This window comes from Canis lupus, chromosome 38, assembly GCF_003254725.2.
Source record: "Canis lupus dingo isolate Sandy chromosome 38, ASM325472v2, whole genome shotgun sequence".
Taxonomy (NCBI): domain Eukaryota; kingdom Metazoa; phylum Chordata; class Mammalia; order Carnivora; family Canidae; genus Canis; species Canis lupus.
The window spans coordinates 3,840,450-3,857,697 of NC_064280.1; the positions used below are offsets into that span (position 1 = coordinate 3,840,450).

The 17,248-nt window shown below is 31.7% G+C and overlaps 1 protein-coding gene across 9 annotated transcripts in view; it reads left to right on the top strand.

Annotated features, from left to right (window-relative positions):
- KCNT2 (potassium sodium-activated channel subfamily T member 2) overlaps positions 1 to 17,248 on the top strand; it is a 375,554-nt gene that overhangs the window by 348,474 nt on the left and 9,832 nt on the right. For all 9 annotated transcript variants that reach the window (XM_049106879.1, XM_049106880.1, XM_025421037.3 and 6 more), the window contains one exon: positions 13,321 to 13,405. In XM_049106879.1, coding sequence (XP_048962836.1) covers positions 13,321 to 13,405 — 85 coding nt within the window. The remainder of the gene's footprint in view (positions 1 to 13,320; positions 13,406 to 17,248) is intronic.

The window sequence follows — 17,248 nt, forward strand, 5'->3', positions numbered from 1 at the left end:
AGGGACAAATAGGGTAATGAATAATAATGTACTAAGCCCAGAATTGGCATTCAGTTAATACCAAAAATCTCCCATATATCTATTGAAGTACTACTGTATGTTCATCTGTGCTTTATACATGAAAAAAGTAAGTTTTTTTTTTTTTTTTACCACTTCAACAAAACATAATTTGTACCCTTGGGGGAAATTGCCTCCATTAAGGATACATGCTTTAAAACAATTGTTTTGCATGTTTGCCTTCCTTCCTTGAGAGAAAGGGAATGTCTTACTCATCTTTTCATCTTTGTATCCCCAACATATTACACATTTCCTGACACATAGGAACCCAGTAACTGCACATTGAATGCGTGAACAAATGGAGTGCTTACAGGTGAGAAAACAAGGTCTCAAATATAAATTATTTCCTAGCCTACTAGACACTCAAATCAGTACTTTAACTTAGGAATTTTGACTCTGTGTCTCTTTATGTTTCCACTCTACCACATATTCTTTGTAATCTTGTCAATATTTTATAGTGATTTGTAGTTGAAAAGTGTTTTTACATACTTACAAAAATGCATGATGATTGATTTAACCACAGGTCATAATCTGCTTTTTTCTGAGTTAGGTCTGGCATGCTCCAGAACTATGAATAGCGTACTTTTGACCTCTTGCCTCTTGGATATGAGACATAAAAGAAAGGGAAAGGGAAGAGTCAAAAGATGATTTTTGAGAGCTCTTGTTTGAACAATTAAGTGCATGGTGAGTGACATTTACTGAGCTCAGAAAAAGAAGACAAACATTGGGGATCTTTGACAATAAATTTAACTCAGTCCCGAATAGGTGGTGTTGTAAAAGAAGCTGGATTTCTGCTATCTGGTTCTCAAGAAAAAAAATGAGATGTTATATAGACTGGAGACTGTATGTTGATAGAACATAGAGATTTTAATTAAAATTGTAGGAATAGATGAAATAACCCCTGGTGAAGGACTATAAAAGAACTTTGGAAAACATTTCACAAATATTAAGGGAAGAAATGTTTCTTAAATACAAGAGACTGCAACGTCTAAAACTGAATTACCCCAAAGATGTGCCACATTATGATAGTATGCTATCAGTTGGTTACATGTTTTATCATGACATTGATCCTTTATACTTTCAGAAGGCCATGTGGGGCCTTGGGTGGTCAGAGGCACTCCTCAGGCTGGTTAGTTCCAGCCATAAGCAGTTTTGTCTGTTACCCCAATGTGAGTACAAATACCATTTCTTATGTGTTCTATGATGTGAAAAAAATGTTGGAAAGTATTGGACTGAGAAGTAGGGCTAATGATTAATAATGCCAAAGAGTATTATTGAGTATAGTAATAGATCATTGATGGACCTTGGTAGATGTGGTACATGTGCAAACCAAATGTGAGTAGCTTGAGAAACGATGTGAGGTAAGGATTAGAATATAGTGGATTAAAATATATTAGAAACCCCAAGGTATTGGAAATTTAATCTATCTCATTGCTCCACCATTTGTTGCTCTATTGCCAAAATCACATCATGGTCCAAGATAGATGTGGGAACTCCAATTATTTTGTCCACATTTCATCAGGCAGGAAGGAAGGGCATACCAGAGAAGAAAAGTTCTCTTCAATTAAAACATACTTCCAAGTAATTGCCCACATCATTTCTACTATATCCCATTGGCAAAGCATATGTCTTATTTTTGGTGGCCCAAATTTAACATGAAAGAAGACAAGAAAAATAACTCTAGTGAGAGACAACTATCTGTCTGCCACAGTCGATATTTTTTAAGAAATTGCATTGTGAAGGAGAGGTACAAATATGAAGCTAACTGGATGGGAAAGTGGAGAGGGAAGACAGACTGTTTTGAAGATCAGAGAGATATGAGCATGTTTATTAAGATGGAGCCATTAATGAAGAAGTAGAAAATATGGGAAAAAATCATAGTTGGAACCCTTTGCTTAGATAATTAGAAATGAGGAAAAATACATGTTTTAAATGCAGTAAACTTGTAGGTATTTTGACAGGAAGTTGAGTGACATTTCATGTGATATTACATAATATGCGTGATATGGCCAATATTATTTTCTAAATCTAAAAACTCCATTTTGGAATGCATCTGGCCCCAAGGGTTTGGAAGATGGAATTTGAGGACCTCTATGTTTTGGTAAAATAGCTAAAGTGAAAATCTACAAATTCTGTTTGCTTTCCATTGAACTTTTTGGGGAAATTTCTTCAATATGATTTTTAAAACTTCCCCTCAAAGTTCATGGCATTGTATACAAACTGGCCATGTGTTTTTTGGGTAAGTCACTATCACCCTGAAATTTATGTTAACTGTCAAATAAGGATAGTAAGGCCTTCCTAAAGGGATGTGATGTAGTAATAAAATGTATATAAATTTTTTTTTTTACTCTATAAGCTACACTGCAAATATGAATATACTTTTCTTTATGTTCATTACTGTCATTATTCTTCAGTGATCTATTTAGAAGAGCTCTCACACTCACAAAAAATTACTCTTTCCAACTATTGACAGATTCTTAATGATTAGCTCATAGAATGGCACATACTAATAAGTATAAATTGACAAATAAGTCTTCCTAGTGTGACTGCTGCTACAAGTGCTAGCCAGTTTTGATATGGACCGTTTTAAGTTTCATACTGTTACTAAAAGATGAAATGCCAAGGGAGGAAAAACAAATTCTTTTAAGTGACAGATAACTACAAGTTAGACACTGGCTTTCATTACATTTATCAGAATATTTTAGTTGCTTTCTGAAGTAAATTTATAATTGCCTGAAATGATAAAACAAATACTGTTTTTTTAAAGATAATATGGAGACTTAATACTTTCATTCTCTTTCTTATTGGAAAAAAATGACCAAAATTAACAAAAGGATTGTTATTCCAACCCAAAGTTAAGGTAGTGGTAGTAGTAGTAGTAGCAGTAGTAATAGTAGTAGTAGTAGTAGTAGTAGTAATAGTAGTAGTAATGATAATCAGTTATCATTTTTGTATAGTTTAAAAAAATTCCCAAAATCTTAGTCAATAAGTCAGATACCATTTCTAGTACAAAATTATTTACAAATTTTTCTAAAACAAATTACCCAAGAGAGGAAAGCACAGTAACTAGATATTTCTTCTAGAATATTTTGCAACATTTAGTACTCAGGAGGAATTAGTATCTGAGGTCACTATAACAACTTCATCAACAATTTAGTATTTCAAAAGAAATTGATGTTAAATTTTTATTGTTTTTGAAATGTATTATTTACCTTTTTTCAGTATAAATGAGTGTAATAATATTGATTTGTAAAATCAATATACTCCAGGTATAGATTCCCAGAATATGGATGATTTTATATTACTCTGTACTTCCAGAACTGATTCTCATGAGGAGGCAAGCAGAAACAGAATGATACATAGATGCACTTATTTTATGTTAATCTCATTCTGTATATAGAATATTAATAGAAAAAAACAAACTCAATGGTTTTCTCAATAGATAAAGTAATGAAGCTTTCAAAGGGGGTAATTGCTGAGCTGATAATGGTTTCTGGTAAATGGAAATATTTGGGCAATGAATTTTCCATATATCTCTAAATTAAAACTATATAGTTTTGTGTCATGGAGTTGTAACATGTCCTTCTCAGAACATTAGTTTTTCAATGATATCAATATTTTTACATAATTTAACACCACAGTCAATTGCACTTAAATATACATATATTTTATCATTATGACTGGAAATTCAAATGTGTTCTAGCATATGTGTATGAAAAATGTGATCCATTTGAATAAAACGAAATATTTTTTACATTTGAGACAAAAAGTTAATTGGTTGAATGAAATTTTTACTCAGTACTTTTTGAGAGAGCAAAGAATGGCTTCCTAATTGCATTAAAACAACAAAAAGAAACTTCCAATTATGATGACCATTTGTGTTCTCAATTTAAATAACTAGAAAAAATATAAAACTCTAAGTGTGTAGACTCTGGAAAAAGAAAGCACATAATTTTGTTACCTGAAGAGAGGGAATCCAATGAGTTAAGACTTACATGGGCTAGAAGTCAAGGGAATGGAGCCAAAATAAAATATATATATGAGATTTTCCACTAGAAAAATCAACAGAAACAGATCCAGAAAAATGGGAATATTAAAGTAGGTATTACAATATGGTGTATATATTCAAAATGATAGAGGTAAACAGAAACATGATAAAGACAGAAACTAAAAATATAAAAGAGACCATACTGAATTTTCTAGAGATCAGAATTTATGATCCAGTATGAAAATGAGAGGTGTCTGGATGACATTAACATCAGGATAACTATTGCAGAAGAAAATATCAATGAACATAAAGCCATAGCAATAGACTATCCAAAATGCAGTATAGAGAGAGAGAAAAAAAAAACCTTGAAAAAATAAAAAGTGTTGTTTACTAATGGGACAGTATCAAGTAGTCATGTAATTGGTGTCCCAGAAGGAAAGAAGAGAATGAATATTTGAGGAAATAATAACCAAAATTTTTCCAAATTTGATGAGAATTCTGTTTAAGATCTTAGAAGCTCAATGAAGCTTAAGCAGTATAGTGAATGAAATAATTCCAAGACACAGTATACAAAATTGCTGAAAACCCATGATAAAAGACTTCAAAGGAGCTAGAAGGAAAAAGAAACTATTAGTAAAGAACAAATACACTTGACTCTTGAACAACACAGGTTTGAACTGTGTGGGTCCATGTATACATGGATTGTTTTCAATAAATATACATACAATACCCTAAAAGTGTTTTCTCTTCCTTACAATTTTCTTTAAAACATTTTTTCTCTAGCTTTATTGTGAGAGCACAGTATATAATACATACACAAATATATGTTAAGTGTCTATTTATTGGTAAGACTTTTAGTCAACAGTAGGCTATAAGTAGTTAAGTTTAGGGGAGTCATATGTTAAAAGCAGATTTTCTCCTGTACAGGGGGCTGGCAACCCTAACTCTTGCATTGTTCAAGGGTCAGCTGTGCAAGTATGACAGCAGACTTCTTGACAGAAATTTTGCAAACCAAAACACAATAGAAGAACATCTTTGGAGTACTGAAAATAATAGTCTACCTAACACTTTATACACAATAAAAATATATTTCTAAAATAAAAGCCAATAAAGACTGTTTTAGACAAACCAAAGCTGAGAGGATTTGTCAGAAACACATCTGCACTATGAAAAAAAATATTAAAGGAAGTTCTTAAGACAGAAGGAAATTAATGCCAGGTGGCAGTTTAGTTCTAAAAAGAGATGGTAGGGGTGCCTGGCTGGCTCAGTCAGAAGAGCATGTGACTCTTGATCTTGGGGTCATGGGTTCTAGCCCCACAATAGGTGTGGAGATTACTAAAAATAAATAAATAAACTTAAAAATGATAAAAATAAATGGTAAATATTGTAAAAATATATTTCTATTTTATATATTTTGCTTAAAAACAATTTATTGTTTATAATAAATATTTTAAGACTTCTAGAATATATGGAAGCAAAAAATGTATGGCAATAATAGCTAAGTAGGAAGGGAGAAATGGAAATATAATGTAGTAAGCTTGTAACACTATACATGAAGTGAGATATTATTTAAGTGTAGCCACTGAGAAGTTAAAGCTGTATATTGTAAACCCTAGAGCAGGGGCAGCAAAGTATAACGCGCCAGTTTTTGTTTTTTTAAAAAAAAGCACCATCCTTTCTTGTTTATGTATTATCTGTGCATACTTTCAGTTTACTGTGTAAAAAGTTTAATAAATACTACAGAAATTATATGATCCAAAAGCCTGGAGTAATTACTACCTGGCTCTTTACAGGAAAACCTGTGACCAATGACCAAGAGAAACTATGAAATAACTAAATCAAAAACATGTAACTAATAACCAATAGTGCATATAAGTAGGAATGATTTTAAGAAGAAATTTTTAAAATCTCAACTAATCCAAACAAGGTAGAGAGGGGAGAAGAGAAGAACAAAAAGCCATATGGGATAAATAAAACACAACCAGCAAGAAGGTAGATTTAAACCCAACTATATTGTCATTTATATTAACTATATTAACTATAAATGGACTAAACATTTCAATTAAAAGGCAGAAGTCATCAGATTAGATTAAAGGGGGCAAGATTCAACTCTGTATTGTCTATAAATCCCACATAAAATTTAAAGAAACAAATAGGTTTGCCTAAGAAAGCATAAAAATTATATTTTGTGCACTCATCAATCCAAAGAAAACTGAGTGACTATATAAATATTAAAGTAGACCCATGGATGCATGGATAAACATTATGTGAAGAGGAAAAAAGCCACAAAGAAATACACTGTATACTTCTGGAAAAGCCATTGTTCCTAGAAATCAATGACTGCTAAGGTTTAAGAGTGAGAGGAACTATGAACTGCAAAAGGGTAGAAGAGAACTTTTTGGCGTTATGGAAATATTCTCTATCATAATTCTGGTATGGGTTGCAGTACCATATGCATTAGTCGAGACTCATAGTGCACTTGGAGTTAGTGATTTTTTTTGTTTGTTCTACCAGCGAGTCTATGAGATAAACAGAACAGTGATGATTATCCTAGGATAACTTAAGCAATATACTTAAAGTCATATAGGCAGTTTACAGTTAATGTATAGATAAACATATAACTAGATGCCTGATTCCTATTGTGAAGATTGTATCTACATAGTATACTACCTCTCAAGAAAATTGCTTAAAAGGTCCAAGAAGGCAAGGACTTCCCCTACTTTTTCATTGCTGTGTCCCCAGATCTAGAATTGTTTGTGATTCTAATCATGTCCAGTTCATTTTATTAAATGACTAAGCTGAAGAACAAAATAATACGTGTGACAAATTATAATTATTAACCATAATAAAAATGCCTCCTATAAGTCACATGGAAATAGTAAAGGAGAGCTGTAAAGTTGGAAAATAGGTTATTTTTAATTATTCAGGTAGTATGTTCAATATATTTTTCTTTCTTCAACTTCGGATGTTATTTCATGTGAAGTATCTTTAAATTTAAAGCAGTATGCTCAGTTGTTAAAATGAAAAAGAGAAAATAAATAAATATGGTCTTTCCAAAATCTTTTAGACTTTCTGTAGTATATCCATTCTACTTTTTCAGATTATCAGCTAGAGTCATAGTTTTAAATTTAGAAGTACATTACCTGAAAGCATATGAACACATTTGAAAATGTAATTAATGTTTTATTTAAAAATAAGTGTACCTGTATAGTTCCTTACCTTGCAGATAATTTGTATCATTTTGGATCACATCACTTAATATAGAATATCTGTCATTATAAGTATTTTGAAAGAAACTAGCATTTATTGAACAGATTAGATTAGGTGAATCTATTGAACAGATTCACTGGGATACACAATAATTCTGAAGTCCCTGCTTGGTGGGCAGGGAGAGCTGTACACAGCGGAGGAGGCATTTTAACAAAACAAAACTGGACTTTACACCATTGAAAAAATATGTTCTTAGACATTATTCGCTTTTATTTTGATTATTTTTATTTTTGAATTCTCTATCACATTAAAAAAGTTGCAAAGGGGTTTTGGTCTTTTAACATTTATAAAAGGTAATAGATTTTAAAAGGTTAGGAAATATTGAATATTGTATTTTAAAAGGAAAATTGGGCCTAAACTAACTAGTTTTTTTTTTTTTTTTTTTTAAGTAACTAGTTTTATGTACGAAGTTAGTACATAATGAGTAGCTTTTGGCAGAATTGAAACAACAATTTCTGAAGCTTGGCTTTATATCATGCTATTTGTTTAATATTTGTTTTATCTAATCTTGATTTCTTAATGGTTTATATGAAGGGAGGTTAAGAGAGTCCTGATTTTTATCTTATGCATCATAAAATAGTTCTAAATTTTTTTTTAAGGAATAGATCTGTTTATTGTACTGTGAAAATGGTCTTGGTACATGTGAGAAACATTATATACTTTGAGGACAGCATTCAGAACTGTTAAGACAAAAGACAAACTATAATTTTAAACTCAATCTTGATTTAAGGGAAAGGCTATAAATTATTGACTGGAATGCATTCAGCATGAATTCAGATTCTATAGAACATGAAGCATGAAAGAGTCAAAAGATGTTCAGTCCAATAAGCGCATACCTAAATTTTACTGTAAAGCAGCAAGGACTTTTTATTTATTCTTATATACTAGTTTTCTTCTGAGACAAGTTGATTTTATCTCCAAGACTTAAGGCCATTCCCTGACTCTGCACGAATTCTTATGTGTCCTCTGGTCCCTGTTGAATTGGCTTCTCAATGCTGAATTATCAGAAAGTAATGGAAATTACTTTAAATAAAGATCATTAAATGATTCTTTTATCCTTATCTCTAACCACCTTTTTCCCCCCTAAAATAGACTGGTAAGTTCAGTAAAATTTACAGAATAGTTGTACTCATAGCATAGGCAGGTGCTAAATTGAAATACATGAGCAAATTAGATCAGAGCTATAAAACTACCCAGTTTTACAACTATCCAGCTGGATAAAATGTAATATGTTTAGAAGTTCAGAAGAGGGAAAAATGAAATCATCACTGATTATTGGGATTATTGCACTATGTAGAAGAAGTAAGCACTGTGTAACTGAGAGCATTTTCTCAATAAGGTATTTCTTGTAGTGACCAAAGAAAAATACACCATTGATCTAGTACAGCATCATTTCTTTGTCATTTTTTGCTTTTTTCCTTCAGCATCCATATATACTGTCGTATCTCCCTTCTAAAACCATATCAGTCTCTCCTTTCCTCTCTCCCTTGCTCCTCCCTTCTTCCCTTCCTGTCTCCCTGCACCTCCACTCTGTCAGGTTCTCTAGCTATCTTTTCCTCTCTCCTTCTGAATTTCCTCCATTTCCATTGGCCCCAAGCCACCATCATCTTTCACCTGGGCTTCTGTACTGTTCACCTACTCTTCCTGAACCCAGATTTGAGCCCCTAAAGTCCATTTCCTGCAGAACAGACAGAGAAGGTAACATATTCAATAGGAAATTAGATCATACCACTTAGTCTTCCATCCTGGTAACTCTTGTATGGCTTTCCATTGTTTTTAGAGTAAAATTTGAGCTTCTAATCAAGGCCTATAACGCTTTACAGGCTCTGGGCCTAGCTTGACTTTTCAACATTGTCCCCAGTTAATCGGCTTCTTGCTCACTTTAGTCCATCCCCAAGGGCCTGCTTTGTGCAAATTTAACTCAACCATCTCCATCTTTCTCATTGCTGTTCTCTATAAACATTTTTCTTTCCTTTTTTTTTTTTTTTTTTTTTTTTTAACATTTTTCTTTCCTGTTTGGATGCTAATAACACTTTCATATCACAAGACCTATAAGTTGTTATTTACAAGTTATGGATTGATTTTGCTTGCTACAATAATAATAGGAAACCATTATGTAGCACTTGATATAAATCAGGCACTGATTCTAAGAACTATATATTTAATATGTTATATATTTATTATTCACTTATAATTTAATTTGAACAATAACCTTTGAGATAGCACTGTTGTTCCCCTCCATTTTACAAGTGAGGAAACTGAGCACGAGATTAAAAGAAGTTATTTGCTTCAGGCCTCAACATGAGAATATTGAGAAAGCTGGATTTCAATGCAGGCACTCTGGTTTCAGAATCTCTCTTCTTAACTGAACCTCTTAATGATAACCTTTATATTATTTCAAATGTCTCTTTAATTACATAACACATAATAGATATGTTTTTGGAAATATTTAGTGAAGCCGACACAAATATATGTAAGATTTATTTTTCTTTCTAATCAAATTTATTTTCCTTATTTAAAAGTACTCTTAAAAATTCTTCGACAGGAAGTATTTTGTAAGAACAGAAGGAGTATAAATCTTTTCCCTTTCTAATGTGATCTATTTATCTGAAACATTCTGAGCAGAATACTCACTCTATGAAGATTTTGATTGAATAATTGAATATGCTAATTAATACAGCAAAATAAATTTCTTGATAAATACTACTAGAACATCTTAAATTTGACTCTATACAATTTCTTTTAAAGTTTTCAATATTCTAGTACATTTATTTTAATTTTTCACAAGAATAGCTGTGTTTAAGATAATTTTATCAGGGTAGCCTGGGTGGCTCAGCGGTTAAGCATCTGCCTTCAGCCCAGGACATGATCCTGGAGTCCGAGGATTGAGTCCTGCATCAGGCTCCCTGCATGGAGCCTGCTTCTCCCTCTGCCTGGGTCTCTGCCTCTCTCTTTCTCTCTCTCTCTCTCTCTTTAAGTAAAATCTTAAAAAAAAATAATAATAATTATATCAATGGCAAAATAATAATTACAGTAAAACAATAATATATAATGATTTTTATTTTGCCAGGGTCTGAGATTACTTGTCAGGAACATATTGAATATGCTCACAACAGATTTTTCTTAGCACATATTTTCCTGATAGGAAATAGAATATTAATTCTGGTTCATGAACCAAATTTTCCAAAGTAAACTTATTTTATTCATTAAATACATTGTAGTTTTGGTAAAGAGACTTATTTAATCCACTGTGACTTTGCCACCACTGATGATGATGATTATGATTAAAGTAGGAAACCTACCACAGATTCCCTTCCAGAATTCAGAAATAACAAAAAAGTGAATATAAGGAATGGCCAATAGAGAAAATAATACCAGACTTGTAGCTGATAAAACTAGATCGTTGAATGTGGTTTTGGTATGTGGCCACAATAGGCTTTTAAACCTTGCTTCCTAATTCTTAACCACAGAGTCACAAGGAGGAGAATGAGCTTCCCAACAAAGCAGGATGACAGGCAAGAAGTAGACCAGAAATAACTCTACAGCAAGGCAGACATGAAAGAGAGAATGGCTTTGAACTCAGCAACTTCTTTTAATTTCTTTTAACCTAACACTGAGAAGTCAGCAAGGGGTGGGTGGGGAAAGAAACTGGGAGTGATGAGCTCTGATTGTGTTACCCATGTCTTGATATAAATCATAAGGGAACACTGAACTGAGCGCATTAGCACAATATTGCCTTCAATTTCTGAAGTGCATTTAAAAAATGAAAATCTTCAGAGTGATAAATACAACAGACTACTTGAGCAGAAAAAAAAATCAACATAATAGTTATATCTACTGCTATAAAGTTCTGTTATCTACAAGTTTTTATACTTGTAACAGGAAAACCAAGTCACTGACATATCTTGACTTCATGCCAGAAAGATAAATGAGTACAACATTATATTAATAATCAAGGAGAGAGGTCGGGTATTGATATTGACTGAGAAGCTATTTGTTAAGATTGCTTTTCCTCTAATGCCATTATTTAATAATATTCACTGTTTATATGAGAAATTTCAATAATGCCACTGTTTATATAAAGAAATTGAGTTACACATAACCAAATGAGATGGAGATTTTCTAGTAGACCTGTTATGTTTTAGAGTATCCTGCTTAAGTCTCCAGAATATACTATCAATCTCTTCTTTTGTACAACACTCATGGAAATTAACGTAAGGGGAAACTTTCTCAAAAAAGTATAGATAAATCGAAATTGCTTTTTGTATAGAAAAAGGATCTTGGTCTTCTCCTGTCGGTACAAAATGGTTTGAGTTGGAATTATACCTTATTTGAAGTAAGCTCATCATTTTATATTCCTTGGAATTCTGAACTCCAACTGGTTAAATTAGCCATCTACCCTTAGGCCTAATGGGCAGGTTTAAAGTACAGGATACAAGTAAAAATACAGGATTCTCAGTTAAATTAGAATTTCAGATAAACAACATATAAATGCTTTAGTATATGTATGCCACAGTATTTGGGACGTATTTATACCATAAAAAAAAAAATGCTAGTTTTTATCTGAAATTCAGATTTTACTAGGTATTCTCTATTTGGCCAGACAACCCTATCCCTGTGCCAGGATACAATTCCTTGGGTCCACCCTAGAGACACGCAACCAAATATGTTTCTTTTTAAAATATAAATTTGATGATCTTATGATTATAATAGTTTTACCGGCAAATTTATGGTAAGTTTGATTATACTGCAGCTTATCTTCCTTGTAAAAGGGTTTTCATTTATAGCCTTTAAAAATAGGACACATCTGCATGGCAAATTGAACTACAATAACTAAAAATATTACTCAGTTTTACACATTCAAGTGATAAGTTTCTAATTAGATGAACACAGTGGTAGGCATTATTTAATAAAAATGATATATATTTTCCAGTTCAGGAAATTATCGGAGTCAACTATATTGCCCTAAAAAAGACCTTTACTTTAACTTTGTGCATTTGGGTATTGATGTATCTCCATTGATATGAAATATATTCTTAGATTTTGGATCAAATTGCAAAATGTATTACTTTGTTTTAGGAACCAAACTTATCTGCAACTGAAGTGACTAGAAGGACACTCTGTATGACTCTAGAGCAGGATTTTGACTAGTACCTTCACAGCCTAAAAATGCCACCCTTGGGAGGATTAATGTTTATTGAAGTATGTGTCCACATGGCTTTACATCTTATCAGGTTTGGCAGCTAAAAATTGATATCTCAAAGCTGTTTTATTTTTCAGTGTCCTGTGTAAAGCCAAGTTAGCTCTTCAAACTTGAAGACTGACAATGTCTTCAGAGTGAATTGAAAAAATTAAAAGAACAAAGCTTTTTATTTTAAAAATACACATTTCTTTAGAGGGACAACAAATAATTTAGTAGTACACTTCCCTTGAAACTTAGAGTTAATTCTGTTCTATAGGATTCTTTGTATTTTGTGAAAACATTAAGATGGCTTATATCAGGTATATCCTATAACAATGTGAAACATATTTAGAATGTTCAAGCTTTTTAGATACATTTCTGTTGTGTTTTTTGAATAGAATGTCATCAGATTATTTCTTTCACAGAATTTTCCATATGAATATTCATATCTGAGATGGCCATCTATAACCACAATTATTTTTTATAACTGATAAGGCAGAATTAACACCTTGTTTATATATTTCTTTAATAGAAATACTTTTTCAGTGTAATAGCTTAAAGAGTAGAATATAACTGTAGTTGTTCTGAGCAGAATTAGATACTTTATTTTTATCTTCTGTTGGAACAAAAAATGAGTACCTGTCGGATATTTTCAATGACAGTAATTTGAAAATAGTCAAAGTTATGTACACAATCACGCTGTGGGCAAAACTATAGCAAGTTCTTGTTGACAGCTATATGGTTTGAGGATTAGATGCTCTACAGTAATTCCTGTAATTTTCTGTAAGTAGTAAAACAAACTTGGCATTTATTTATCTTCTAGATGAAATGAATGATCATCAAAGTACCCTCTCCTACATCCTGATTAACCCATCTCCAGACACCAGACTAGAGCTGAACGATGTTGTGTAAGTTGATCTTCTATCTCACATAGGCATTCATTAAAAGAAAACCAGCAATTTATTTTTATATTTTTGTTTCCACTATTATAATCCCTAATTTCTTGTCATAAATGCTTAGAAATTCCATTTCATTTTTATTTTCAATAAACAATCCACTCTATTTCTATGTGTAATGCTATAAAAAAAGTATTGTAGAATTGTAGAGGTATAAAAGAAGGAAATAACAGCAGGAATTCTATATTCTGTAAGCTCATATATATTTGGAGAAATAAGAGAAAATATGATAAGAGAATGAATGATAAGAGAATCATTTGATAAGAATGATAAGAGAACAGCTCAGAGGAAAACATGAAATACTCCACATTATCTAGTTCTAAATATCTTAGAGTTCCCAAAAACTCCAAAAACTCATAGAAAAAGTCTATGGTAGTAAATTGATTAATCAAAAACTCTGTGCCATGCATATACAATTGCATTAGTGTTGCCTTAAAAGTATGATATGGAGATCAGAAATTTTTCCTGATTTCAAAGTCTTACACTCTAATTAACAAACTACAATTTATTTATTTATTTATTTATTTATTTATTTATTTAAAGATTTTATTTATTTATTCATGAGAGACACACAGAGAGAGAGAGAGGCAGAGACACAGGCAGAGGGAGAAGCAAACTCCACGCAGGGAGCCCGATCTGGGACTCAACCCCGGGTCTCTAGGATCACGCCCCGGGCTGAAGGCAGCGCTAAACCGCTGAGCCACCCAGGCTGCCCAAAAAAGTATAATTTAAACATAAAAATGTAATAGAAATATATAATATGACTTTGTTATTAATGGATTTAGCATCAACTGAGTGAGACAGTGCTTTTCTAATTTCAAAGAGGAAGTCATTGTTATGAGTTACAGTAATTTCAGAGGATATGAGGATTTGAACTAGACTTTGAAAAGTATATAAGATTTGTGTAGGTGGAGAACACAAGACATTCCAGAACAGGGAAATGGCTAGAGAAAATGCACTATGTAGAGTTTGCATAATGTGCTTCATTTGGCAACATTTCATTTGGTAGAAGAGAGGGTCCAGTTTGACCAGAGTAAAAAAGCTTTATATTAATTAGCATCTCTGTTGTTCACTCAATAGAATATTGGAAATGTATATTGGAAACCTGACTCTGGGGACGCCTGAGTGGCTCAGTTGAATAAAGAAGATATGTATGTGTGTATATATATAATAATAACAAAATATTATTCGGTCATCAAAGAAAAAGAAATCTTGCCAAAAACTAATATTATACTGGTTAACTAACAAAGTAAAAAAAAAAAAATTAATTCTATGTGATGGTCATATAAATAAATAAATGCTGCTTCACAGAAGCAAGTCAGAATAGGGAGGCAATTTTCTAGGAAGGAAAAGGGGAATTGCTTGTTGTGGGAAAAAAAGAAATGGTGAGTTTTCTATTATGAATTAAACTGATATGAATATCAAAAAAAAAGATGATGAGCTGGAAATTTGGATATATCATTCAATGGCTATGTGGAAATGTCTAGAAAGCATATGGGAATATAGTACTGGAGCTTTGAAGAGAAGCTATTTCTATGTAGAAAATAGTGATTTTTCATCTTCCAGATGAACAAAGCTAAAAAGAGAATAATTTTAGGGTAGAAAGATAGGTGTGTTTCAAAAACTTCTTAGGAAGATACCTCAGCAGGAGCAACTTTAATGCAAAATCAGTGTGAAAACAATTTATAATGCAACTCAGATACAACTAATTAGTATAATGCTTTATTTTGCCATCTGATGATTCTGAACTAGAATATCAGAACTTTGGGGAATGAGATACATGATAATTTCACCTTGTAAAATTCTTAAGGAAGCTGTCAAAAAATATGTCCATTGGCGATGTTGAATTTATGGAAGACTTTAAAGTTACATGAAAATATTTTATTTATGATGCATTTAGCTCTTAGCTGACCATTCTGGAGACTTTACTTGGTATGTTACTATAATAAAACAAAACTGCTTAGTTTTTCTTGTGTCCATATTTATACAACTTCCTTCCTTTAAACTCATAAAATCAGGCAATTTTTATTAATTTTCCATCTTCTCTAGCATCCTAACCTTTTTATGCCTTTTTTTAAAAGTGTAGTAATAATTTTTTTAAAAGATAGATTTTTTGTTTGTTTGTTTGTTTGTTTGTTTGTTTGTTGTAGAGAGAAAGAGCATGTAGAAGGAGGGGCAGAGGGAGAAAATCTCCAGCAGACTCTGCTGAGCATGGAGCTCAATTCAGGGCTCAATCCCATGATCCATGAGATCATGACCTGAGCTGAACCGAAGAGTTGGATACCTAACCAATTGAGCTCCCCAGATGCCCCACTATATATAGTGTTTTCTGGAAGTTATGCTTACCTTATTCATATTTCATAATGAATTATAAACTTTTAAACCAAATATGATTATTTCCCATGATTATTTTTGATAGAATGGGAAGATATTGTTAACCTTTTGAGTCTATAAACATGTCCTTTCATTGAATAGATGTTTATAATTTGAAATAATTCCCCCAAATTTAAACTTAAAAATAAAATATGTATGTTACAATATATATTTTGTAGGAAAAATAAACATAACATTTTCTGCCTTGTGGATACTATTATTTTTTATTTATTTAAAGCTAAAACATCAACTTGACTGCTATATAAAATCTTTTTACAATGACCTGTATTTGTGGCCATTGAAATAATTTTTAACATAACAGGAACAGTGATGAATTTCATGAAAATAAAGTCTACTGTGACAAGCAGTACATATTTAAGAAATTGATTTTATTAGACTCGTACGTTTAGTGGTGATAGTAATAAAGCAACTTTTGCAGCTATATCAATGAATTTAGGGGATACTTGATTATAATTATACCTTTTGATTTTCTAAAAAAAGTTGCTTTCCAAAATTCATTTTAAATAAAGATGTAGCTTTAATTGATGATTGGTGATTGGTGTTAAAGAGCTTAACCTTCTTGAAAGAAATGAAAATGAAAATACAAAATACAAAATTTTGTGGGACGCAGCAAAAGCAATTCTAAGAGGAGAGTTTATAGTAATAATGTATATATTAAGAAATTAGAAAGATCTCAAACAATCTTAACTTTACATCTAAAGGACCTAGAACAAGAAGAACAAACTATGCCCAAAATTAGCAGAAGGAAATAATTAATAAAAATTAGAATGAGAGGTGCCTGGGTGGTTTTGGCTCAAGTCATGATCTTAGGGTTGTGAGATCAATCCCCTCCTCGGGCTCCTCACTCAGTGAGGAGTCTTCTTAAAACTCTCTCTCTCTCCTTCTGCCCCTCCCCCTACTCTTTCATTCTCTATCATTCTCTTTCTCAAGTAAATAAATAAATATTTTTAAAAGTCAGAATGAAAATAAATAAAATACAAACTAGAAAAATAATGAAAAGATCAATGAAACTAAAAGCTTTGAAAAGATAAATAAAACTGACAACCTTTAAGTAGACTGAGAAAAAAAGAGATGACAAAATAAGAAATGAAAGCAGAAACACTGCAAGAAATACTACATAAATTCTGAGAATTATAATGGACTACTATGAACAATTATATACCCCAAATTACATAACTTGGGTGGTTATGTATATATGAATACATTTCTAGAAACACACAACTTACCAAGACTGAATGAGGAAGAAATAGAAAATCTGAACAGACCAATAATGAGTTAGGAGGTTGAGTTACTAATTAAAAAAAATTGTAATGCAGAAAACTCCACAGCCAGATGGCTTTAATGATGAATTTTACCAAATATTTTTAAATTTATTATTATTATTATTATTATTATTATTAT